The following is a 26674-nucleotide window of genomic DNA, read 5'->3' on the forward strand; positions in this document are numbered from 1 at the left end:
CAGTTTTTTTTATTAATAGATAACAAGTCTGCAAAGAAACACATAGATTGCAAAAAATAAATACAAATTCCTCGAACCAAGTTTAAGTAAACGATTAATGCTGTTATATTTTGACCATACAAATTTAAACACTCTTGAAATATATTCATGTTTTTAAAAATATCTTCTAGAGCACGGTTGTCATATGTTATGTTCAAAGAAACAGCTTAAAATCGTTTACTTTCAAATTGGTATCATTGGTTCATCAAATTAAAAACTTAACATGTTTTAAAAAGTATACTGTACTCCAAAAAATATAAATAGTGTCTGCCATGGTAAAGATTCCTAAAACAGTAAAAGGAGATTCAATTTTATTAAAACATGCTCAGAATGAGACAGTGTTTTGAAACACAATATGCAATACTTTCAATATTTCTACTAAGAATTGCGTCAGTTTATTACTGAACTTGATTTCTCCTAAGATTGTAGAAAATATTCGATTCTGTACTTGGAGGAGTAAATTGTAATGATGCCCATAAGTATTTCCTTTAGTGAAAGATCTAGTTTCAAACTTGATTTTATAAGAAATTTTAGTCTGACCTAATATCAAGCTCTTTTTTAATCTTTTTGTTTAGAGAAACAGGGGCAAGCTCGTAGTTTGGTTTTTCTAATCGCTTAGCTTTTTGTTTTGGTAAAACATCGTCTTTTAAACTTGATCGTCGGACAATGACTGGCGGTAATTCAAGCTTTGGTTCTTCGTCGTTATTTTTCGATTCAGATATAAGCACTTCTTTTTGTTGGGGCATTTCCATAACAGTCTTTTCTTTTTCTAATTTTTCACCAAGATTACTTTTTTCCATAACGTACGCTCTGGAAACCCCTACTGTTCTCCGATTTTGAGGTAGAGTCAACCTTCGCATTCTCATTTCAGCATTCATTACAGGTGGTGCCGATGCAGGAGTTGATACATCTGACCTTGAATCATCCTCATCTTGGTCTCGATATGGCTGCCATTGTTTAGGAGGAGGATAAATAACATCAATTTGTTTCCGATTTTGATGTATCACATCGTCACAGAGGCGCCTAGCTTCATCGATTTTCTCTTTAGCACGCTTCTCTCTCACGTACTGTGGTGAAATCTGCTTTATCATCTCTTTAATCTCCTTTTGTATTTTGCGTGGAGATCTATCTTCATTTAACGCTGCATGATAGTCTTTTGCGTTAGAAATATTGTGATGTTTTGCAACTACTTTGTAAGCCATGAGTTTTTTCATTCTAACTAGCAATGTTTCTTTCTGTCTTTGAACACGATTAAACTCTAGTTCTGCTTGTTTATTGTAATAGTTTATTCTATATTTACTTAACCGGTTTTCCACCACGTTGAATGCTCTGACTCGACGTTTTGTTACATCACTAAATTTCATTGTGTTCATAAAACGAGAATTCTTTCCGAAAGCATTTCCATCCAGGAGAATGGATTTGTTGTGAACTTGTGGCATCCTGTAATAAATAAAGCAAAACAATCAAAATGTTCAGTAAATGATAGGATAAAATTTTACAAAGTAAAATATTCTAAAACTAATCAACTTTTTAAGATTGTAAAATAAAAAGTCTATTTACACCGTCATCAAATCCAAAAATATTTGTATTTAATCTAAATATCAATGTCTTTTTACAATCAAACCCTTAAAACGTATCGTAGGTAAAATTAAAAAAAAAATCATATTTGAATGTCCCTAATGTGTTGGACATATCAATACCAATCTGAGACTTGTTTGAATCGTTAAGTAAGGTGTGTTCTCAAAGATTATTGTGTCACCTTACTTGTTTGACTCTCTAAGGAGGTTTTCAGTTTTAACTTAATGATCGTATACAAAATACTCGGTCTGTCATATTTTAATAGTGTACGATAAAAAAAAGTATTGATCTCTTAGATGCTCACATCAATAATTCTACTTGGAATTTATTGAAATACTGCAGCCTAAAACAGGCAAAAAATATATATTATGATAAAACTGCATTTGTGAAGGTGGCGGCAGATAAATACATAGATGAAATACTGCTGTGATTTTAGCATTCTTATAATGATGCAACGTCATAGCTTATTATTAATAGATAATTTGCCATTCCATTTCCCGTGTACAAATGTAAATTATTTGATATATAAACAGTTAAACCAACAGAATGTTTTAATTTCAGTTGAGAAGATGCTATGTGTATAACTGTAAATGAAACTTCTCAGTGCTAGATTAAGGTTTTCGACAAAACTTTAAGGCAGTCATTTATCCAGGTTTCATAGAGTGATTTAAAAGCCCCATTCCCACTAGACCACGATCGCACCACGCTCACCACGATCTAAATTAAATTCAGATCGTGGTGAGGTCGCGGTATGCGCGGCATAAAAATGTAAATGTTCGTTGCTTTCACGATGCTACTACGTCCTCATCACGCTTCTACAACGATCCCGCTACGATTATAACACGTTCTAATCGCGCTTATTCTGCGACCTTACTACGCTTATCAAGATCTTTCTACGCTCATCACGTTCTCACTACGACCATACCACGAGTTATCCGACTTGCAACACGATCTTACCATACTTCTACTGCGCTAATAGCACGTTCTTACCAAGATTACACTACGTTAAAACCGCGACCTTACTACGCTCTCATCAATAACGTCAACATCGTGTTCCATATCAATACAGTATCATTCCTTCAGTTCTATTTCTGATTAATACGTAGTTTTCGGCAAAAATACAGTCATGCCACCAAAATCTTCTGAACACGTGGGCGTGGTGTTAGGGTTGATGTAGACTTGTAGAGGCAGATTGAGCTCTGATAGTAATGAACTTTGATCCAGCAGAGATGTCGGACCGAACAATCCGACCTAAATTACAACCTATTGCTGGTCCATAAAGCTGAAATGACGATATTTTAGTGAACGATAGCAGATATGAAACTTATGTGTCAATAGATATAGGAAGATGTGGTTTGAGGGCCAATGAGACAACTGTCAATCCAAGTAACAATTTTTAAAAGTAACAATTATAGGCCAAGATACGGCCTTCAACACAGAGCCTTGGCTGACACTGAACAGCAAGATATAAAAGGCCCCAAAAATTACTAGTGTAAAACCATTCAACGGGAAACCCAACGGTTTAATCTATATGAAAACAAGAAGCATGGTTGAGCCACGCTCATCACGATCTTGAAGACCTCACCACGACCGTGATAGTATTACGACCTTACTGCGATCTACACGATCGTGCTACGATCATCAAAATTTGCATTTTTTTCACAGATCGTAGTGCGATCGAGGCCTAGTGGGACTGGGGTATTATAGTGTTTTTATTTCTTTCAGGTATGTTTTTCTTTTAAAAAAAATTGTGTTCAACTGACTGAGATTAAAAGGGTTCGGGTGCTAGAAATTTTTATCTTTACCCAACTCTTGTTCATGTGCATATTGGTCTTGCTCCAATAGTGAAACCTGCCGTTGTCATGTATTAGAATAATACATTTGTAATTGCGGTAATATATAATCAGTGAAGACGCACCGTTAAAAGGAAGGTTGAAAGTAGATCTTTAAAACTCATAAAACTTCATTGTTAAAAAATCACATACATTGTAAAATAAAATGTAACAAAATACAAGTCTAGAACCTATTTATAAGCAAACGCAAAATGAAAAGCCTGTAAAGTTGGAATGCGACAACTCATAATCGATAGTACTGCTCTGTATCTTAAATAACGATTATTAGATGTCCATTGATTAACTAGTAGACATTTCCGAATTTCTGAATTGTCAGTAAGTTCTTTAATCCTAAAACATTACAAAATGTCCACTTTTGAAATAAAAGATTAGGTTTGCATAAAAAATGTAAGAAGATTAAGAACAGTAAACAATAAAGTAATTTGAAATATCCATTAAAACGCAGGGTAAAGTGGTGTTCTCTGAAAATGTAAGCACTTTCGCCTCCAATAGTGGCTTCTGACCAATTGCTAATGCTATTTTATACTCCTTGCAGGATCATATGTCTAAATCAGTTCATTTCTTCCTGAGGGCAATTAGCTTTAATTTCTGTTTATAATTTATTTATTTAAGTATTTAGCTATGATAATGTTTTCAGTATTAAGAGTTGTGACAGTTTTAATATAATTGTTTAAATTTCTTGCAATAGCACTATAGTTACTATACATCAACATTTCTCATCTCTCTGTGAAGTTTAGAATTTAAAACCTTAAATTCGAGAATGTATTTATAATAAAAAGTATTACTCTTTATGGAATTAGTGTCACCGCTCCGAATACACATATAAAGTATATCGAATAACACATCATTTTAACTTACTGTAGGACATTGAATTTCATTTAGACATAAAACTAGTTTATATGTGAGGCTAAAGTAACTGGTCATCAATCTAAGTCTTATTAAAAAGTTAACTTTAAAAGGCCTAAGCTACGAGATATGAAAATGGGGAATGTGTCAAAGAGACAACAAATGTCACCAACAGGTCTTCAATGTTGCGAGAAATTCCCGCACCCGGAGGCGTCCTTCAGCTGGCCCCTAAACAAATATATACTAGTTCAGTGATAATGAACGCCATACTGATTTCCAAATTGTACACAAGAAACTAAAATTAAAATAATACAAGATTAACAAAGGCCAGAGGCTCCTGACTTGAGACAGGCGCAAAAATGCAGCGGGGTTAAACATGTTTGTGAGATCTCAACTCTCCCCCTATACATCTAGCTAATGTAGAAAAGTAAACGCATAACAATACGCATATTAATTTTTTTTTTGATTCAATCATTAATAAGAGTGGAAAAATGAAAAAAATAATTCGCATTTAGCAGGAAATTTGATATAATTTTGTCAAAACAAACAAAGATAAAATCGTTAATGAATTATTAACTTACAAGTGAATAATTCGACCTCATTGAATTCGTATTTATGTGAAATAGAATAAACTTCTTAACTATATTACCTAGAGATTGGTTTCGCATGAAGAAAATGTCAACATTTAAAGATGAACAATATTTCGTTGACTGATTCGATTTATAAAAAAAAAATATTCTTGTACAAGTAAAAAACGATGAATATCTTATTTTCTTAACCTATAACATGTAATCAATCAGACATACAACAACCCAATTGCACGAGGTCGCTATCTATCTATATATATATGTTTATGTTTATATCTGGTTATGTGACCGTCTGCAGTCTTCGGACGTCATCTCGATACTAAATTAGATGGCGTCTAAAGTAAAATGCACACGAAATTTTAATAAAAAAGATATAGTAAATAAATTGTTAACATAATTTAAATCGAATATGAAAACCTAAGTTACATAGGTAAACATGATTTTGACAGCTTATGTCCCTTTAACTAAAAGAAATAACACATTTACCAATAAGGAGTTAACAGTCAGCTGTTATTGTGAGACGTGTAATTTTGCCATTCATTTAAAACTTTATAAACGCACTTAACATACTAGTAATAAAATAAACATCAACCGTTTAGCTAAGAAAATAATTGACAGTGAAGAGTAGCGAATGGGCTTTCGTCAATGGAATTTTATAGTAGAAACAAATCTAAAAACTTGGGATCAAGTATAAAATACGTAATTGTTGTTTGGTCAGTTTATAATTTTTCACAATAGAAAAATTGGTTCTTATATATAAATAGGAGTGGTTTTTTTCCATTTTCAGTTATTTTGGTTTTCATTTTATAAACCAATTGTAGTTGCTTTCAATTTTAGGTGAATTGCATGCATTTTAAATATTATACATGTAAAGATTAAATCTTCGACAGGTCAACATATCGATATTAGAGCCGAACTATTATTTTTTCTGACCTGTCGAAAAGTATACCTGCTGAATTATTAATCCTAGTATTGGATACCAATCATTTATATGATGACCTACCGACCTGTTATATAGTTAAGGTCTAAATTTCTAAGTGAGGATATTTTATTATAACTGCTGATTTACTGATCTGTCAACCTGTTGAATTGTCGACCTGCTGACGTGTTGCACTTTACAGGCTAAGATATAAGCTTCTAAGTGGGATATTTTCTCGCCCTGCTGTCTTGTCAATCTGTCGAATACCTGCTGACTCAATAATCTAATTATTGGAGACCAATTATTTACGACCTACTTACTTGAAGGATTAGGGCTAGTTTTTAGTTAGTGTAAAACTCAACCTGTTACTATTTTACCGATGTTAAATTGAATTGTTGGATATTAGCGTAGTATAAATTTCATTATAAAAAGAAAAAAAGATAACTGATCCGAATTTATAATTGAATTGGTCAACTCATATTACAAATTAGAAAATTTAAATTCAAACCAAATGATTTTAATGTATACAACAAATGTCACTCTTGATTAAATGAATATTTTAATGGCATTTTTAGTATTTGTGTTTAATTGATACTTTTAGAATTGGAAAAGACATTAAGTATACTAAAATGATCATACTATTATCCTGAGAACTTAACTTTAACTTCAGCGGGAACAAATAAATCAATACACAAGTTCTATTATTTCACATATTGACGTTTATCAATAAGATAAAAAGCGTAAAATCGAAGATTTTTTAAATTTTATAACAGCAAATTTCAATAAAACAATATCAGTTTTTGTTTGCCAATTTTTAATTACTGGCTACTGGGATAGTGATACCCGCGGGGACCAATAGTCGATCGAGCGAATATATCTAACCAGTGGTTGTAATAAATGTATCGTGTTTTTCTGAATTTTTAGAATAATATTTAAGATTGTTATAACAGCAATTTCAATAAGAAAAACTCCGTATTTGCATGCCAAAGTACATGCTTCTGGGATGGCAATACCGTCGGGGACTTCTTGTCCACCAACACAGATAACGATCTAGTTGTAGCCATAACATTAACGAGCTTGGCTAAATATCGAATCTTCTCACCTTACGACGAAAAACATTGAAGACGGAAATCAACACAATGTTACCAGCTGAACATAAGTATAACGCAGTTTACCAGACATCATCATACATGTATATAGACTAGGGACAAACATCAAAAAGTAACACGGATAATCTAATCTTGTTTTGAGAGAAGAATACTGGTATTGTGGTTAAATTATTTCAAAGCTTATAATCCCTCACTCTAAAAATAGTAACAAAAGTATCGAGTATCTGTTCCTCAACAATACTTCCACTAAAGACGTTCATGTTTATCTTTCAATACCCACCACACCAAAGTAAAAAAATAAATCCGTTCTGTATCAATTTGAAGCGTTGATATGAGTTGAGTGACCATGACGTTGTGTTCAAATCAACTCGAAACTAATATTAGTCACACACAAGTTTGTTATATTTTTTCAATTAGTTTATTTGAGGTCTGGAGCTGGCATGTCAGTAACTGCTATAGTTGTCCTATGTCATTTTTTGTATCATCGTCATTTTGCATGTGAGGTCCTGGGTTCTAAACCCCACTAGGTCAAATCAAAGACTGGTAAAATCTATTCATTATTGCCTCTTTGCTAATAAAACTGATTCTTTTAAAGAAATAAGGGCAAAACACTGCTGGTTCTACATATCTGAATTTTGTGAATTGAATGTGAATTTTACATCCCACGCTTGGCCTTTGTTGCTGATTCACACTAATGAGTCTGGTCTGTGCATGTTCCTATCATACTTCTTTCTATCTGAGCATGGGAAAAAGACTGTCATCCCTAAGCTTGATACCAATCTAATATATCGATGTGTTTATCATCGAATTGGGGTTTGTTACAACCAATTAGAATAAAATGACAGCGACAAATGTTTTCAATATAAAAAAGAACTTAAATTGGTTTATAAATTAAAACTCTTCAATGCGAAATACAGTGCATTCGTTTGATATCTTTATTAGTTGATTTTGTGTAATGTATTTGTTGCTACAGTGATTGAAATATAACCATTTAACTCGACAACATTGAAAGCAATGATCATATTGTATGTTGTTATTTCAATATTTTCGCGGGGAAAAGGGTAATGATAAAGTTTTTACCCTAGCTACTCAAGCAACTTTCCAAATGCTGCTAAATATTTCAACATTTTTCTAAGATGCTGTTTGTATTATTTTAAAACTACATGTACTAGATGAATTCTATTTCATGTATTTCCGATGGAGATATTATTTTTTCAAAAAATATACTTAAAGAGGCTCGCGGGTTTTAGGAATTTCAGAAAAAAATTAAACAATTATTTTTCAATAATTTAATTTTGGATGTAACGCGTCTTCTGATTGGCTGACGTTATTTTGTTATGAGCCCATATACATAATTAAGTCATGTGACCGTTACGTCATTTATGTTTTTACATGGTTTTCTACGGTTTAAAAAGGAATTTAGAATTAAATTTTAAGAAATGAGTGTAATATTCTTTCTGTCTATTCGAAATAACATAAAAAAAATGGTACACACTGTTAAATAACCCGCTACGCGCGTTATTCAGTGTGCTCCAAATTTTTTATGTTATTTTTTCAGACAGAAAAAATATTAAAGTCATTCCTTAATTAAAAATTTTATCTCAACCTTTAGTAGTTGTTACTTTATCATATGGTACAAAAATCACTCCAAAAATTCAATTCGTGTTGGCCCCAGGTGACTTTTAAAATGTAGATATCATTGAAAAAGCTCCAAATTATCTCCCCTTGGTGCAAAAATGCCATTTTTTGGCATTACAATTGAAATATCTTTTTTTACTCAGAGATGACCTATATTATTTATTGTTGTTTTCAAATATGCTGTACATAGTAAAATTTTAGCGATTTCTGTAAATTTAGTTTTTCTTTATTTCGATATTACCGATATTTCTCCTATTAGTTCAACAGAAAAGAAGGACATAAATGTCTGTTTCTTTCGATGGCAGATTGTGAGCGTAAATGAATCTTTTTATTTAATTTTTCTATTAAGAATAAGATAAAGTTCATTTGTAGAAAAATATAGCGAAATCCTATATTAAATAATAAAAAAATATAAACCCGCAAGCCCCCTTATAAAAATGATAAAAGAAAATATAAGGATAATACTAACCTGATTTGTAATTACGATTAATCCAACTACTTCCCAAATATATCTAATTCGTTTCTGCGCACTGACTCAAATGTCATACGAATGATAATTTACTGCATGACCTCAAGTTTCCACTATGGTACAAAATAAATCAGACTTAGTCTTGCGTTAGGTTGCGGTGCCATTTTAGACAAGATAATAAGCTCTCTTTTTAATTTTCGATTAATAAAAAAAATACAAATAATAATAGACACCTTCTCGCATTACGGATAATTGACAAAATTGCAGCTCAACGGTTAAATGGTGGTTCAATGTTAAGTGTTGGAAATTTAAAACAATTATGATTCAAAAGGATCAATCTTTAAACTTTTTAATTTGATTTATAAAGAATATATAATAACATACCCGGTAGGTAAATCTGTGTATTGTATTTGGTGTAAATCTCCTGAAAGACTAGCAAAATAGTATCAATCCAAAAATAAGAAGGAGTGAATAGGTCATTTAATTCTCTACTTTCCATATTTAAATTTATTTAATTGTTTATATGAAGGTTGATTTTTAATAAGTGTTCCTTGAATATCTAAGAGCTTCTAAACATCAAAAGATTAACAAGACTCAATGGTACAAAAATAAAACGACAAACTGTTTGATTATAAGTTTAATTTTATTATATAACTGACAGTCTCAGATATATATGGCATTGACTTTAGTTCATATTTAAACTATTTTCTCTCTAAGACTTCTTGTGAATAGTAATATATTTCAAAGAAAGTGTACAACCGCTTCCTTGATCTTATTCCAGAATATGCGTCTCGAATACAAGTGTATAGCAGTTTGAGACTGACCACTTACTCAGCGCAAGGCTAAACGAAAAACAGAAAAAAAAACATTAAAGAAATTTGTCTTTCACGAAGACAAAATATATCTACAAAAGAGAATTCTTGTATATATCATGTCTCCCTTTTATAAAGCTTGTAAGTTAAATGGTTGCATATTCAAATGTTTGTCTCTTCATTCTACCGTAGAATAAAGCAGGAGTATGCATTTTCTTTTCCTTTTTTCACGTGTTCAAATGTTTATCAAATGAAAATTACTGGCCATTTAAAAAAGAAGATGTGGTATGATTGCCAATGAGACAACTATCCACAAAAGACCAAAATGACACAAACATTAACAACTATAGGTCACCGTACGGCCTTCAACACTGCATGTTATAGTTACCAAAAGGTGATAGAACCTAAACTACCAATAACAATTTTACGCGTATACATATTTACTGCCAATCATTAGTTTTATATATTAAGTTTCGGAAATGAAAGATTTAAAACGGAACAAAAATGCATTCTTAATATTGTAGTTTGTCTTAGTAGTTCACGCTCCCAATTGAAGTTTATGAAACCCGAATTGTGTTGTGTTTAAAACAATCATTCAATGTGTTAAATGCGGTAAAGAATCGCCACAACCATTACAACACATTCTTTTAATTCATAATTAAATGGACCGTTTTGACATTTATTTCAGATATACCATTTGACTTAAGCTTACATATATTAACTTTTGAGTTACAGTTTCCCTGTGATCCGACTTTGTTGTCTAATGTTATAACATATTGCTGATAACTACGTCTTTGACTGATTGATTTACGTACACTAAATTTGGCGATGCTACTGTTGGTTTCGCTCATCTTCATCAGACGTATATCTGACAATTAATCTAACTTTTAAATTATCCTGTCCTTCCGGTAGCAGGCTTTGCTGACTATGCAGTATGGGTTTAGCTCATTGTTGAAGGCCGTACGGTGGGCTATAGCTGTCAATTTCTGTGTAATTTGGTCTCTTGTGGAGAGTTATCGCCTTGACAATCTTACCACACGTTCTTATTTTTATATTAGAACATGTGTCACAGTAGTTACTAATACAGTCTATTTAGAACAGAATGAGGGAATCAAGGTTAAACTCATGTAGCTGGACTTTCGTGAAAGAATTATGCAGTATACTATCTACCTTTAATTGAACTGCAGTATTATTTAAATGAAAGCTGAACTACCAAGTGATCGGTAATTTAAATACATGGTTTGATTTATCAAACTATATTACTAGGTTAATCTCAAAGATCATTAAATGAGTGCTAAATTAAACCATACAGGAATTCGAAACATTTTTAATTAGTTCATTAATATTTCATATTATTAACTTATGGGTTATGTAAAGTGAAACCTTTAGATCATATTTCCCTTTTATATATTGAATTAAATATACTATTCATGATAAAATAATTTAATTAAGACAAGTGTATGTATTGTTGACTTAATTCTTTCACCACTTTAGAATGCACTTCATTTTCTGAAAATGATTTGCTACAATAAAGCGGTAATTTTCATTAGCCAGCTAATGACCATATGTGATATTAAATCAAAGACACTATCAAGCGGTTAAATAAACAAAATTGAAAATAAGTCGTTATTCTGCCACTTCAATATTTAAAAGTGTTGATATAAGTACTTGAAAAAAACATAATCGATTGCGATGTCAGGCGAGGTTTAGTTTAATTGTTACTTTTAGCAAACACGAATTATATTAAATTTAAATATTATATTTTCACGTTTTGAAACAGTAATTGACAATGTAAAGAAAAATTGGTATATTTCACGATAAAATAGATAAAAAAAACTATCAGTACGCAAGCGTATTATGGTCATCCTTTTTATTTTATTTTTCAAATTGTCGACTTCAATGGATTACACATGCCGTCGTAGGAAAACAGTCAGTTTCACTATTTTTTTTGAAATCATCTGAAAGAGAGTACGAATGTAAAATGGAGACGTACGAATTTTCGCTCTTCAGATAAGTCAAATTATTTGCTATTTATGATGTGTAACTATGGATAATTCGTAGATGCTTCAACTTATGCTTAGTTGTGGGACCTTCCGCCCAGATAATTTATTTGATTTAGTAATAGAAAATGACATTTTCAGATTTAATTTCAAAATTTGTGTGATATATTCTTTCATTCATAACATACGTAAAATCCAGAGACCATATTACCATCTACCTGTAACCCGGGGGTATTGGACAATAAACTGAACTGTAGTCAAGTGTCGCAAAGCAATTTGAGGCTCTATACGAGTGGATAAAAAATGGAAGAAGAACATGTCAATACCTCCCAAATGTTAAATACCAGCAGAGATGTTCTATACGGGCAACCTGAACAAACTGTAACTTTAGAAAATGTCTATCAATTAATGCTAGGTATGAATGAGAGACTTACAACTATTGAAAAGGGAATGTCACAAGTGAATCAAATGAACAGAACTTTGACAAATCTATTAACCAAATTTACAGAAATGAACTCAAAAGTTGCAGAAGCTGAATGTCAAATTAAAAATTTAAAAAGTAAATGTGATAGCAACGACGGAAAAATGTCCCAATTAAAACATGATCACACTGAACTAAATAAAGAAGTTAAAAGTACGAAGAAAATTCAAACTGATGCTAATAATAACCTACAGGGAATTAGCGACTTCATGGACGATTTCAAGGTAAATCACGATAACAACGTTAAAGATGTAAAATCGGTTAAATCATCAATTAGTAAAGTAGCAAATGACCTTGCAGATAACACTATAGAGCTGAGAAATGAAATAAAAACAGTTGTCAATAACGCAAAACAAGAAAACGAAATTCTACAGAGCACCGTTATTGACCTTCAATGCAGATCAATGAAGAATAACTTGGTTTTTACTGGTTTGACGGAAACCGAAGAAGAAAACACTGAAGAAGTTATCAGAGATTTCATACAGCAATTCTTACATGTAACACACAGGATAGAATTCGGCAATGTCCACAGATTTGGATATGGTGCCAAACCAGGTAGACGCGGACGCCCTAGACCGATTGTGGCCAGATTTTTATATTACAAAGATCTGGCACGATCGCTTTCAAATACGTACAGGCTTAAAGGAAAACCTTTTGGTGTTAATCAACAGTTTCCTGACATAATTGAACAAGCACGCAAAAGCCTATACCCAGTTATGAAACAAAAACGCGAAGAAGGACACACTGTCAAGTTAGTTAGAGACATTTTGTATGTAGATGGTGAAATGTACAACGACCAAATTTCGGACATTGAACCTACCGACAGTCTCACATCTCAAATGCGCACACCGGACCACCATCAAAACCGGAAACGACGCCGACGCATATCTTCGACTCCCAACCCAGACAGTTAGGATCCCAATGGAGATTCTAAAAATGTTAACAGTACATTAGTCTTAAATATATTGTCGCTCAATTGTTGTGGGATTATGAACAGAATGCAATATCCCGAATTTATAGAACTCATTAAATGTTATGACTTTATCTGCTTAACAGAAACAAAAACTGATGATTTTGACAATGTTGATATACCAGGTTATACTTTTAAATTGAAAAATAGAAAAACTAAATCAAAAGTCAAATCAGGTGGTATTGCTTTTGGATATAAAAATGAATTAGAAAGTTATGTGCAAACAATAGAAACAGATAGTAATTTAGTATTTTGGGTTAAAATTTCAGCCAATTATTTAAAAACAGAACAAGATGTTATGATTGGTACAGTGTACATACCACCCGAAAATTCTACTTATAAGGTACCAGATTCAATAAATATACTTGAACAAGAATTTCTAAAATTTTCAGCTAACCATGAGTCTATTTTGCTTACTGGTGATTTTAACAGCAGAACTGCTGCTAATTTAGACTTCTATGAAATAACAAATACCAATCATGACACTTCAGATAATTTTAATATTGATTTTTCAAACAATTTACACAAGTTTCATATGTCACGTATTAGAAATAGTTGCGACAAGACAAAAAACCATTTTGGAAATCTACTTTTAGAAATGTGCAGAAATAACAATCTGTTTATTTTAAACGGAAGGGCTGATGGCGATAAAGAAGGCTTATTTACTTGTCGCCAGTCTAGTGTGGTTGACTATTTTATTTGTACATATAATATGTTATCATGTGTTGTTAATATGTCTGTACTTGATTTTTCTGCTCTTTTTTCCGATGTTCATTCGCCTCTGAACTGTAAACTAGTCTTCAACTCGATTGATAACATCGTCGAATGCGATGACATTTTAATAAACGATTTGGCATGTCATGAAAGAAAAGGCTTCAAAAAATGGGATTGTGAAAAAGAAGCCGAATTTTTGAGAAATATCGATAGAAATAAAATCGATCAATTAAATAATGATTTAACTATGTTGAATACCAGTATACTGGCTCAAGAAAATATTAATAAAATAGTTGAATCTGTAAATGGTTTAATGCTGGATTCAGCCGAAAAGGTGTTTGGATCTTTTACATATAAACGACATGAAAACAAATGTCGAAAAAAAGTTATTAAACCTTGGTTTGACCAAATATGTTGGGAAAAAAGGCGGTGCTTTCGAATTTCAAAAAGAAGATATAAATACAATAAAACATGTTTAAAAAGAGAAGAGATGAAGCATACAGAACGTGAATATAAGAGGCAAATGAACATTTCTATTAATAAGCATAAAAAAGCCATGAGAAAAAAGATGAATAATTTAAAAAATAGTAATTCTAAAGAATTTTGGAAGATATTAAACTCGTATAAAGAAAAAAAAAGGAATAATATTCCTGTTGATGTACTTTTTGAATTTTTCAAAAATTTAAATTCGTCAGATCCTGACGCTGGTGAAGAAACTATTATAGATGAAAATAACGAACTTAATTTGTTATTAAACAGTTCTATTACGGAAAATGAAATTTTTAAATGCATCAAAAATCTCAAGAATGGCAAAGCTTGTGGCGATGACTTCGTCACTAATGAATATATTAAGAGCACCACTCAGATTTTTATGCCAATCTATGTAAAACTGTTTAATATTGTATTTGATACTGGAAAAGTGCCTGAACTTTGGCTTGTTGGTAATGTTATACCTTTTTATAAAAACAAAGGTGACCAGTCAGATCCCCAAAACTACAGACCAATAACTATATTAAGCTGTATGGGTAAACTTTTTACGTCAATTTTGAATTTAAGACTGAGTATCTTTTTGGAAGAATATTTGTTGTTAAATGAAAACCAGTTTGGTTTCAGAAAGGGATATTCCACTATAGACAGTATATTTACTCTGCATATTTTATTTGAATTACTGAGACAAAAAAAGAAAAAACTTTTTTGTGCTTTTATTGATTTTGCTAAAGCTTTCGATACAGTTTGGAGATCTGGTCTTTGGTCAAAACTCATTTTACATACAGTGAATGGGAAGATGTATAACACTATATTTAATATGTATAAAAATGTGAAATCACGAATTTTTAGTGATGGGGAATATTCAGACTACTTTCCATGTAATGTAGGTGTAAGACAGGGAGAAAATTTATCTCCCATACTTTTTTCTATTTATATAAATGATTTAGAAAGCTTTTTTCAGAACAAAAATATAAATGGTTTGAAATCTTTATCAGATCAAATAGAGAACGAGCTTTGTATGTATTTAAAACTGTTTGTTGTATTGTACGCAGACGACACTGTACTTTTGTCAGAAACACAAGCAGATCTACAAAAACAATTAAACGCTTTAAAGAAATATTGTGAAACATGGAAATTAAAAGTCAATGTTCCGAAAAGCAAAATAGTAATTTTTTCTAAAGGTAGACCACTACAAAATGTTAGTTTTAAATATGCTGATATTGAGTTAGATATTGTTGAAGAATTTACATATCTTGGTGTATTATTTTCTAGAACAGGAAGTTTCACAAAAGCAAAAAAGGCACAGGCTGATAAAGCAACAAGGGCTATGTACGATATTCTAAAAAAGGGGAGATTACATAATTTGAATATTAGATGTCAACTAGAATTATTTGACAAAGTAGTTAAGCCTATATTATTATACGGGTGTGAAGTCTGGGGAATGGGTAACACCTCTGTTATAGAACGTGTTCATCTAAAATTTTGTAAATTACTGCTTAATCTTAAAAAATCCACGCCTGATTATATGATATATGGGGAACTTGGCCGATTCCCACTTGATATTTTTATTAAATTACGTACTATAAATTATTGGGAAAAGCTTGTAACTGGGGAAAATAAGAAACTTCCTGTAATTCTATACAATCTTGCTACTGGTAGTTATAATGGAAATATAGCTTGGTGTAAGAATGTAAAATCTGTGCTTGATAACTGTGGACTATCAAATATATGGAACTCTAAATATTTTATAAGTAAAAACTGGTTGTATGATACTGTTAAATTAAGATTAACTGACCAGTTCAGACAGACATGGTATGCTACTGTACAGAATTCTCCAAAAGCTCTAAATTATAAATTATTCAAAAATAGTATAAATTTCGAAACCTACTTTGATATTCTAGATGACAAAAATATTGCTTCTTTTTGTAGATTTAGAACGCTGAACACAAAAATTCCTATCGAAATTGGTAGATGGCAAAACATTCAAAGAGAAAATCGTATTTGTACTTTGTGCAATTCCGGTGACATTGGCGACGAGTTCCATTATATTTTAAAATGCTCGACAATAAACGATAGAAGACAACAGCTACTAAAGCATCATTTTATAAACAGACCAAATATTTTAAAATTTCAAAGTCTAATGAATAGTAGCAACCCGTCTGAACTAAACAATTTGTGCAAGTTTATAAGAATTATTATTAAATGCCTAGAATCTCCTGGGTAATCACTTTATGTCTCTATTTTACATTTGTATTTAAAAATTTATACTATGTTAATTTATTTGTATATGTCTCTGTACCATTGTACTTTGGTTTATGAGAATAAAGATATATATATAGAAAGTCCAGTTGCGATCCATATATACCGTCCAATATCCCATCAACTTTGCAGACCATAGCTATTGATATTTGTTTTCGTCCTGAAATTGCATGACATATTTCCCACTGGACGTTTATCAAAAACAATTAATTACGGTTTAATATGAAACTTATCTTCTATTCAAATATTTCGATGCCCTGTAATTTGTACTAACCTTTTTCATAAACTCTGACAATGAATATGCCTTTTATTGGAATATTTAAACCGATAGTATCTGCGTTATGGATTTCCACTGCAGATCAATATTGTAGATGTAGATGTAGATGTAAAAACTTCGTATATTTCATAAAAAGGATTCTGGATTCAAAAGTTATTACAACGGAACATGATTACCGGGATAACATAAAGTTTTTTTTTTTTTGTAACTTGCACGACTTATTTCACATATTTGTATTATTTAAAAGAAGAAACAAAATGATAAATTCGCCAGTTGGTTAATAGTTACGAACATAAGAATATTCTTCTTTTAAAACTTTTATATGCTCTATTTAAAAAAAAAAAAATTCTTTCAATCTATAGATACATTCATGTATGTAAGTAATAAAAATGGAAACATTTATATACCTTTTATAAAAAAAATAACGATAAGAGACATAAGGGAAAATATGATTGAGACAGCAAATTTAAAATGTACTTTGAAATACAAAAGAGGGGCGACAGATATCAGAGGGACAAAATCGTATAAATCGAAAATAAACTGACAACGCCAACAATGAAAAAGACAGACAAATGACAGTGCACAAGACTAAACATAGAAAACTGAAGACTAAGCAACAAGAACTCCACCAACAACTGGGGATGCTCTCAGGTGCTCTGGGAGGATAGGCATTTAATAATGTATCAATCAATGTAAAATTTCTTTTATTGCTGATCTTCACCTTGACTTTGATTAAACTTACCTACTTAGACGACATACTTAATAATTGTGTCGTATCTAAACTGCTTAGGGTTTTTGGATGAACTTTCTTTAAATGTAACGGTATTTTTACACGCATATTTATTTTTTTAATGCTCTAAATCCTTTCAATAAAATAAACGATAAAGGGTTATCCAGTTCAAATTATTGTAGAACTGCAGTATATTAGGTGCATTTAAATTAAAGAACCAATTTTTATAAAAAAAAATATTTTTACTTTTTTTTCTCGGTAATTGCAATTTATTTACACTAATCGTTTCGTGATGTCTGTAAATTATGAAGACACGAACGTTGTGGTTTCGTAGATATATCACCAATTAAAGGTCCTTTAAATTTGGAATATGCAATTCTGCACAATAAATCCTGTAATTTAAAAAAAAATGTTATCTTTGAATCCCCATTATTGTTTTTACATCAATTTAATGATTCAAAATCCATCAAAAAATAAACTAAATAAAAAAAATTGCATTAAGTTTATTTCCATAACAATCACAGTACATGGAAAACATGGGCTTAGTAGTAATAAAATTGACAGTCACTAAGGTTTAGAAATTTATAGTTTATAATTAAGGAGTCGACATGGACATTGTGAATTATACAGATGAAATAAGTCTGTATTTTTTTTATGATCACGCATATAGGTTATCATATGTTCTGAAAAATAAAGACAAGTCGTTAAGTTGTACAAAAAAAAACCACTTGCAATGCCAAATAACAACTAATATGAACAACAAAACAATTATTGAAACTTTGAATAAACACAACCAGCAGAAAGTAGAATCTCAACAAATCAACAGTCAGAGTTCGAAAAGCATCTGATAATATTACTGAAAAACATACATCAAATATTAAAATGTTAATTTATAGATTAATAGAAGCCAAAAGTTAACAATATTTTCGCGCTTACACAAAAGTCATCCTCCTGCGAAATATGTTTGGTAAAAAAAACTTATCATTCAGATAAGTACAAATTAAAGCATTTCTGATCCAAATTTGATAAATAATTTTCAGTACTATACAAAACATTTACCTTGTTTAAGATTCTGCTGGGCATAGGTTCGTCTTTTCATGGTAAATATTGGAAAATAAATAGATTAGTGATTACCATACTTCGCATAATTAGGTTTCTATTTTATTACTGGTTTTGTTACATTGATACTGTATCGATAATCGAATAATTATTGTTTTCATATATTATGTTATGCTTTATTGCCAATGCCATTGTCAGGACATTCTATATTGTGTCGATATATGGCAACCATCACAATGTAATCTATATAAAAATATAAAAAAGAACTTTTGAAATAAAGGCTATACAATAAGGTCGAAGTTTTATTAAGGAATTCAAAACGTGAAGAACTCTTTTTAGCCGCAAAAAATCAATTGAACTTTTTCTTGAAATTAACAGAGTTAGACTTTTTCATTTCTCAATAGTTTTCTTTTTGTATACAGTATAAGTTCGAACCTTTTTAGTGACTGACGCCACAGCTTTGAAGTTGAATGTACAGGTATTGCATACTTAAAATTATACCATTTGGAAAAGTTGAAGGGTTTATACGGAAGCCCTAGTGATTAAGAGCGCATTTCTTTCTAACACAAGTAGTGTTTTGCTATTGGTGTTTGTTTTTTATTTGTTTTCCGTGTTAGCCAGAGTGTTTTTAATATTACAGTTTTTATCCATTCTACGTTAGAGCTTATGATTTTGCCATTTGATTCGGGTTTTCGTTTTGAATTTTCCCAAGAGTTTAGTATTTGTGCAATTTTGCTGTTTATTGGACTGTCCCCCTTGTTTTCTTCCCTTTCTCTCTATGTATCCCTAAACTGAAGCGGATCGAGAGAATGGAATACTGTACAAAAGAATACAGATAGAATGTTTAATTCATGATATACTTCCTGATTATTTTGTTAATTTGCTATCTATTTTCTTTTTACCATGTATTTCTATTCTTAGAAAAAAACCAAAACCCAACACGTTTAATAATTTCATTCGTCCGATTTACCTTCATTAGAAACACTCAAAGCTAAACATTTGAAGCCGCGAGATACTAAAATGAGAATTGATATGGTGACATTGTAAAATGAGTTTTTGTGTAGTCTGGATCCTTAGTTTGCAAAGGTAAATGTAGTACTGGTCATGTAATGGACAAATACACCATGGGCCATAATTGAGAATTCTTCATCAAACTGTTACAGTACCCCATTAGACATACTCTGTAGTTTGAACAAGCCTGGTCTGATCGAAAAAAAGATTTATAACATTACATGATACCTTCTGAGTTTAAAATATAATATTGACGAATGTGTTCTTTGTTTAAATACAAATGAATTTAATTTTCATATATAAATCTGTAGTACACAGCTAACATACATTTAATCAAACCGAATTATATACTAAATATAATCGTCCGGATTAGTTAAAACAAAAAAATAATGATCAAGGTTTCAGCGAGCTGTCTTTGGTCGATTTTCTAACCAGGCCTTTATACTTGGTATGGATGAAATCTTTTCACAATGAGCTTTTAATACAGTTGACATATTCATGAGGTCCTGACTCCACATATCAGATATTCTTGCAATGACATCAAATACAGCCACATCTGCTAGTGTTACCTGGAAACAAGGAGAAATATTCAAGGTAAAAATAATCAATATAAACCTTTCATAAAATTTGAATTATTATTGTAGCTATTTGCAATTGAGTTCCAATAAATGAATAACAAATAAATATTTTCAACAGTGATCAGCATGTTTTTTATTTGATCTATTCCTTTTATAATTTGATCTATTCCTTTTATAATTTCACAGAAACATCATCTAGCCTCATCAATGCAACTGGTTAACTAACTTGATAGCAAAGTTTGTACTTTCATACTACAAATGCAGTTGTTGTTTTAGGGGAGCTACATGAGCCCATACCATGTATGTTTTCTGCGATGTTTGAATAATGTTGTATTATACTGCAGAATATTTAAACATTTGTATAGGAAAGGATATGTATAAAGTGCCTAGAAAATCACATTATTATTGATGATACTTGTTATGACAAGAACTATCAAACGAAGGTAAATGAGTGAATAAAGTTTTGTCTTGATTGATGTTGTTGAGTATCCCTCATTTTGTTCATCGATGTTCACCTGTTACTACTCTAGTCTTTGCCTCAGTGAGCTTTTCGTTACTAATGTGTTATGCATGATTAATTTAATGCAAATGATATACAATAAGTTACCTCACTTCCAACAAGGAACTCTCCTCCATTATTCCTCAATACTTTCTCAACAAACGTAATGAATTTAGGAAATACTACTTCTTTCAGTTTATTGATGATTTCTGCCTGTAAGAGATTAATAGATTATCGTCACGGCTCAAGCGAGAAAATCAATCTCGTTGAGATGACCAATGATAATCTGTTTATCACTTTTTTTTTTTTACCTATGATGACGTTGTCAATTTCATGTCAATTTCGTTAGCAACGCCACGTGCCTGCTTAGTAGCTAGCGATAATTTGTTCATCTCAAGCGAGTAGCATGATATGAAAATTATCACAAAAAAGATCAAACGAAAAATGCACAAAATAGCGATAATAATAGATATAAATACCTTTCCGAATTCAAAGTGAAAACATCTTGATATTATATGTTTTTATACATCGTTTTTGTAAATGTTTCTGTCATAATAGTCTGCTGTCATGTTAATCAAACATTACTGTGATCTTTCTTAAGGAATAAACTTTAGTTACTCTTATCAACTGAAGTACTCCCAGCTAGATTTTCAATTTGACATTATTTTTTCATCATGCATTTTACTTTTCTGTCACAAATGTTAAAGTTATCTCATTATCTTTACTCGTTATTACCTTCAAATGAAGTGGATGTACATTTGTAAGCAATTTAATATTGAATTAAATTCAAACAATTCAAAAAAGAAAACTAACGGCATTACCTTAAAGAAATCAATTATAGATAGAAAACAACAAATATCATAACGACATATACATGTATGAACTGACAACAACAAAAAAATCACAAAAAAACTCCACGGAAAATTCTAAACGGAAGTCCGTAATGAATTAAAATCTGAAACACATCAGGCGAATTGTCAATAACTGTCATATACCTGACTTGGTACATACATTTTCTTATGTAGAAAATGGTGGTAAAGCTAGCTAAACCTCTCACTCGCATGACAGTAGTATAGAATGAACATTTATAATGACAACGATGTGTGAACAAATAAACACACATATTTGGTAAACATGCCAACAGCAGGGTACAGCAGTTAACGTTATGTTATCATCTTAATGACCATAAAATCAAACAGATATATAAACAATATTGCACATAAGCACATATCAAAAACGAAAGACAGGAATACAGACATTTTCATAGAACAATAAAACTATGACGGGATGTATAAAAAGTACAGTGCCACGTCATATGTATCCAAGAAACACAAAAAGTAAGGCATACAGAAAGCCTTTTGCAAAAATGAAAGACAAAAACACAAAAAATATCATCGAACAATAACACAATGATGAGAAGTAAAAATACAGATCAATGTAAAATGGTCACCAAAAGAACAGACTAAACAGGAATATAAGTATACCACACATTTCTAACAATCATATTGATGAGAACTTTGAAAGTAAAATATATCAAAGAAAATTGAACTTTTCGTTATTTTTTTCCATACTTTTAAAGGAACGCCTTTAACAGTTTATGTTATTTATGGTAAATCAGGTCACCTGTTTACATTAATTTCACATTCGAATAAAGGGATAATAAAGGTATGAGAACAAGTTTTTTTGAAGTAAGGACTTTATTTGTTATACTTTTATATGGATTATTGATCTCAATTATTTACAAAACAGAGACGAAAGTTACCAGAGGAACTGTAAAACTCGAATAAAAATTTGCTGTCAATGCCACAGCTAAAAAATAAGAACACTGAGCAACACGAATCCCACCCAAAAAATGGGGTAATCGCAGGTGCTCTGCGAGGGGAAAGTAGATCCTGTTTCACATATAGCACCTATCGTGTTGCTTATGTGTGTAAGATTGTATTTGACATTTTTAACTTATCCGGTATCATCCGTAAAACGGATACACAAACCTTTTTTGTTTCATCCTCTTCTTTAACCCATTTTATAAACTCTGACCTTACTTCATCAATTGTCTCTACTACAACATCAACCATGGTATTCTCCATATTGTTCTTGCCGTATAGTCCTTTAATTTAAGAAGAAACATATATATAGGCAATGACGCATGGAATGTCCTGTTGATTCAGTTAGGCTCGTCGTTTGCTTAATGTCAACGGACACATATTTTATTAAAAACGAAAAGAGGATATAAGTTGTACAACACCAATAGGCCGAATGACAGGGAACTTTGAATGCAAATGCAGTAAACATATTTTCGTATGAGAGATACACTCTGTTTTGCAATATTGGTCTCTTTCGATTACCTTAATTAATGCAATAGTAATAGAACGAACAGAAAAAGCAGCGATAGACCATAATAGTGGCATCTTATTTAACATTCCAATCCGAGTAGATGAGGCGGAATATTAATACACCTCGAACAGTCAAACAAACATGTCTTATGTAGATCTTACATTGTCTTATGGTCAGGCAGTTGAAATACATGTGACCTCATTTGGAATGAATGTCCTGTAGACAAACATTGAAGGGAATTGTTTTTATTTTTTAATAAAATTGAGAATGGAAATGGGGAATGTGTCAAAGAGACAACAACCCGACCAAATAAAATACAACAGCAGAAGGTCACCAACAGGTCTTCAATGTAGCGAGAAATTCCCGCACCCGGAGGCGTCCTTCAGCTGGCCCCTAAACAAATATATACTAGTTCAGTGATAATGAACGCCATACTAATCTCATTAATTTTCAGAAAGATGTAAATTGTCATAAACATGCTTGATTTTACGTCATGTAGACTAATTGACAATCTTACTCCATCTTTTTATTGATTTTCTGCACGCGAAGAATCAACAAAATTAAATAACGTCATGTCCGACCAAGATATTTGGTTGCCCCTATTATGCAGGAACGATTGAACGAGTGAGTAATAAAGATATTTAAGCCAAGATATTCTAATAGAAACATAATAGTTGTGTTAGCCTCTGGTCTTTGTTAGCCTTGTATTATTTTAATTTCAGTTTCTTGTGTACAATTTGGAAATTAGTATGGCTTCATTATCACTGAACTAGTATATATTTGTTTAGGGGCCAGCTGAAGGACGGCTCCGGGTGCGGGAATTTCCCGTTACATTGAAGACCTGTTGGTGACCTTCTGCTGTTGTTTTTTCTATGGTCGGGTTGTTGTCTCTTTGACACATTCCCCATTTCCATTCTCAATTTTATGAATACATTTTTGTATCTTATATATTAATATAATATAGCTATTTTTGTTTTATGCATGTTTGAAATATTTATCGCTGTAGATATCATGTCTATTTAGTCTGTAGATTACATAGCGATTTTTGTTTCCCTTTTTAGCCTACAAATGTCGTAATGTCTTACACTAGATATACAGTAATTTCTGTTTTCATTTGTTTGGTGATGGGACATTTACAGAGACTATTGTATTAAAATATAAATTGTAACGTTTTGAGTTATTAAACATGGTAAACAAATACCCTTTGCTGAAACTATTGGACCAATACAGAGTTTTAGGATTTCAAATGTATATAAAGATTACGAATTATACGACATGTTGGTTAAACTCCAATGAGACAACATACAAACCAGAACATCTACAGGTCAACATACTTATGGTCTTCAATAATTAAAAAATGGTTTTAAAAAGTCGTGAACAAATTAAAATGAGACTATCAAAGATCAACACTATGTTATGGAAATGACAATATATAAGATATAAGTGCACTCTGGCTTTACAATCTCTCAATTCATTCAGAATCGTCTGCACGACTTTATCTTATGCGCTTTTACTGGCCTCACGGTCATGAAACTTTCGAGCATGATTTTTGTACTCAGACTCGAAAATCAACCAATTAAATAGCTGGATTTCATGTTTCGAGCATGAATTTTGTGCTCCGAGCACTGAGCAAAGTTTTGTGCCTTCAAGGCCTTATGTCGTGCGTCTGAAGCCAAAAAAAATCCAATTCTGAAAGCCAAGTACTAGTATGTAAAGATTTTTGTTAATATGAGTCGCTATCCTTATGACAAATATTTTACCTATCTATCATTTTGAACGCAGATACATATTATAACAAACAATAAGTTCAAACTAACAAAAATGATAAAAGATTTTAGAAAATAGGTTACCGAAATCCCTGGCAAGATATCGAATAATTGCTCCTGATTGTGGTATCTGTGTCCCTTTTACCGTCAGTACTGGAACCTGTCCTAGGGGCATAGCTGTAAAGATAAAGTTGAATATTTAGTACTCAACTAAATAAGTTAAGTATAGAAACAAGACAATTGTGTACTCTAGACGCGTGTTTCGACTACAAAGACTCGAATAAAAAAATATAAAAGGCAGAAAATAAAAATAAAAACGAAGTTTTAGAGCAAACAAAATTTATAAACTCATGAACAGGTACTTCATAACTATGACTACATAAATGATCATTCCTGTCAAGTTAATTTTGAATACTTAACAAATAAGACAAACAAACAAAGTAACTACAGGATGACAACAGCAATCAAAATATTAATTTTTAAAGAAAGCATCATGTTTTAAAGTGAATAGCCCTAAAATTCACTAAGAAAAAAAAAACCTGTTCAAATTCTTTATAGTAAATATATATGAAACGTGACGGCCAGTTTTCTATTGGTGGAGAAAGCCAGAATACCCATAGAGACCCATTAAGCTTCGATGAAAAAACCTAACAATCTTAGTCGATACCGAAGCGTACCTGCCATGTGTTAGATTCTAGCCAACATCCTTCGTGTAGGCAGGCTAGTGGTGCAGTATTTGGACTACTTAGACCACTAGACTACCGAGACCCTTTCAGGTAAATGTAACATATAAAAAGCTAAATATCGCTAGGATGATTTAAAGAAAATTTACACCTAGTAGTACTCCCATTCCGATGAACAAAAAAGCCTTTGAAAAATTAGGAATTTAAAAAAAAAATTTGTTTGGTCTATTTTAAAAAAAAATATTCCGATCTTAGTTTGAACGCTATTCAACTGATGATTCAGCCATAATATACAATGTCATATATATTTACTGGTTAACACTGCAATCAATTATTTACATGTAAATTTTATAGAGTAAGACAATCTGTCTGCTCTTATTTATATACCAAAATTAAGTTAAAAGTGAAGAATGCATGTCAATTCTGGTCAACGAATGTGTCAATCTGTAAATTCCTCGGTTAATATAATGATATTTTCAAATTTGACAGTGCAGTGGCATACTTGCATGGTTTTATATCTTTCCATTCTTCTCTTTCAAATCGATGATCTTCATATTTTTTATCTGCAAGCACAAACAGCAATCGACATAATTCTCCTCGTCCTTTGAAGTTAAAATACGAAAGTTTGTATTCTGCCATTTTTGTTAGGTGAAAAAGCTATGTCATTATCTGGGACATCGTATCGAGTTTATCTCCATTTGTAGATAACATACCGTTGTGTTTTTACATGCATATATGAGAAAATTTTATCTTATTTTAAATACCCATTTTATCATTTTTCTTGATAAAACAAGAATATGGTCATTATCTCAAATTTCACAGATACAACAGCACTCTCAGATATGGATTTAATTGAAATGTAAATTGCTCCTTGTTTTCTGTCACCAGATCTATACTTTTTCAATGCTTTTGTATGGAAATGTTATCATATATCAGCAACAATTTTGGTTTATATTTTTATTTTTATCAAAAAG

General features: G+C 31.4%; 2 protein-coding genes across 3 annotated transcripts; both read right to left on the reverse strand.

Moving 5' to 3' along the window:
* Positions 1–34: 34 nt before the first annotated feature.
* On the reverse strand, positions 35–18867 carry LOC134710001 (uncharacterized). Of its 2 annotated transcripts, none has more exons than XM_063570146.1 (2): positions 18830–18867; positions 35–1479 (listed from the first exon to the last, which is right to left on the reverse strand). In XM_063570146.1, exon 2 carries the CDS (start codon positions 1476–1478, stop codon positions 570–572), a length of 909 nt encoding a protein of 302 aa, XP_063426216.1. In that variant the 5' UTR covers position 1479; positions 18830–18867; the 3' UTR covers positions 35–569. The 2 variants fall into 2 exon arrangements, with proteins under 2 accessions (XP_063426216.1, XP_063426207.1); XM_063570137.1 differs by lacking the exon at positions 18830–18867 and adding an exon at positions 9039–9335.
* Positions 18868–20127: 1260 nt separating this feature from the next.
* On the reverse strand, positions 20128–26370 carry LOC134684978 (glutathione S-transferase 1-like). Its single transcript, XM_063544306.1, has 5 exons — positions 26207–26370; positions 25102–25194; positions 22909–23024; positions 21026–21130; positions 20128–20409 (listed from the first exon to the last, which is right to left on the reverse strand). The coding sequence occupies exons 1-5, from the start codon at positions 26337–26339 to the stop codon at positions 20242–20244; spliced, it is 615 nt and encodes a 204-aa protein (XP_063400376.1). The 5' UTR covers positions 26340–26370; the 3' UTR covers positions 20128–20241.
* Positions 26371–26674: the final 304 nt, after the last annotated feature.

Source organism: Mytilus trossulus, chromosome 1, assembly GCF_036588685.1.
Source record: "Mytilus trossulus isolate FHL-02 chromosome 1, PNRI_Mtr1.1.1.hap1, whole genome shotgun sequence".
In the NCBI taxonomy this organism is placed as follows: Eukaryota; Metazoa; Mollusca; class Bivalvia; order Mytilida; family Mytilidae; genus Mytilus; species Mytilus trossulus.